Below are 1,814 nucleotides of genomic sequence, written 5' to 3'. Positions count from 1 at the left end.
AGCAAATTAATTGGGCTAATAGAAATCTACACAAAAGTACACATTTGCTTTCTTCAGTTTCTCCCACACCACAAGGACTTTATCAGTAGAAATAAAGAATATCTGAAGCTATGAGATTCTAGTGGGCAGAGCATGAGTTTCATTGTTACCTGCCTTATCTGTTTCCATGGCATGATTAGGAATGCTACACACTTTGATTTCTGTAATGATGGTAATTTTGATAGAGTGGATAGGGTTTCCTAGGTTACTAAATAATCCCCAGTAGGGATCATGTCACCTAAAACTGAGAGAAGAGTTACTCTTTGAAAAGTTGATAGCAGTGTTTCACACTATCTCTAAGGGCCTCTTTGACTTTGTCATTCCGGAGAGTGAAGATGAAAGGGTTCAGGAAAGGAGTTACAACAGAAATCAGTAGGGAAACTATCTTATTGTACTCAGCTGCCTGTGTTTGATTGGGTTTCACATAGAGGAACAGGCAGCTGCCATAACCAATCACGACAAAGGTGAAGTGGGAGGCACATGTAGAGAAGGCTTTCCTCCTGCCAGAGGCAGTGGGGATCTTGAGGATGGTGGAGATGATGTAAGTGTAAGAGGCAATTGTTGGTACCAGAGAACCAATGATAATGAAAATAGCCATTAAGAAAAGAATAAACTCTGTGAAAAGGCTGTCATCACAGGATAGTTTGAGAAGTTGCCCTCGGTCACAATAAAAATGGTCTAACACATTTGATTTGCAGAAGGTCAGCTGAAATGTGGCATAGACTGGCCAGATTTCAGAAAGGAACCCAAACACCCATGACACAATTACCACCCACATGCAGGTGTGGCTGTTCATAATGATGCTGTACCTCAAAGGTTTACAGATAGCCACATAACGATCCACAGCCATTGCTCCCAGTAATGCGAATTCTGTGGTCCCCACAGCAAGGTACAGGAAGAGCTGGGTGACACATCCAGCTAGAGATATTGTCTGCATCCCAGGGAGCAGTAACCCTCGAAGCATGACAGGGATGATAATAGATGTGGTCAGGCTCTCCAAGGCAGAGAGGTGGCCAAGGAAGAAATACATGGGGGACTGTAGACGTTTATCAATACAGACAATCACAATGATGACCGTGTTTCCCATTAATGTCACTGAGTAGAAGAAGAAGAAGGTAGCAAAGAGGATATGATGTAGATCCTTGGAGCCAGGGAAGCCAAGGAGACAAAATTCAGTGGCACTTGAGTGATTGCTCATCATTTAGTCCTTGTTTCTGCTCCTTGTGAAACTCAGATACCAAAAGAGAGGTAACACTGCTCCACATGGTCCTGCTCTCAAGAGAGAAGGAAGACAGATTAGGATGATAAACTATTTTTGACTGATGATCACATGAGTTGCCTCTACTACTATGCTCTGCACAAAGACAGACCTAAATATTGCCTCTTCAATGCTCGCTGTCAGGAATGAGTGAAGGCAGCTTCTTCTGTATTGGTGTGAAGAAAATCTTCCTTGTCTTTTTCCCCCACTGGAAGTGTCTTCTCCAGGGGATATAAGCTATGACATTTTAAACTACTTAATTTTAAAACTGAATTTATCAGTCCCTAACAGTCCTGGGATTGTCCTGTTTCCTCTTAGGTGTACTGTATCAGATGATATGATGGCATTCCAAATGAAGTCTAAGGCATGGAAGTCTAAGCCCTCATCCACACTGGTATTACACAGGCCCACCTTGGGACCAGCAGAAAAGAGACAGTGAGTCCAAGAAAACATCTCTGTGTTTCCCCAGATCGTAAAACCTCCATATTATATAGCAGCAAGATCTCCAAATGGGAAC

At 42.7% G+C, this 1,814-nt stretch overlaps 1 protein-coding gene across 1 annotated transcript; it reads right to left on the bottom strand.

Moving 5' to 3' along the window:
* Nucleotides 1-295: 295 nt before the first annotated feature.
* Nucleotides 296-1,240, bottom strand: LOC307108063 (olfactory receptor 9A4-like; the record flags this gene model as incomplete). Its single annotated transcript, XM_079785773.1, has 1 exon — nt 296-1,240. The coding sequence occupies one exon, from the start codon at nt 1,238-1,240 to the stop codon at nt 296-298; it is 945 nt and encodes a 314-aa protein (XP_079641899.1).
* Nucleotides 1,241-1,814: the final 574 nt, after the last annotated feature.

This window comes from Cnephaeus nilssonii (assembly GCF_951640355.1).
Source record: "Cnephaeus nilssonii genome assembly, chromosome: 12".
Taxonomy (NCBI): Eukaryota; Metazoa; Chordata; class Mammalia; order Chiroptera; family Vespertilionidae; genus Cnephaeus; species Cnephaeus nilssonii.
This window is presented reverse-complemented; position numbering and strand designations above follow the sequence as displayed.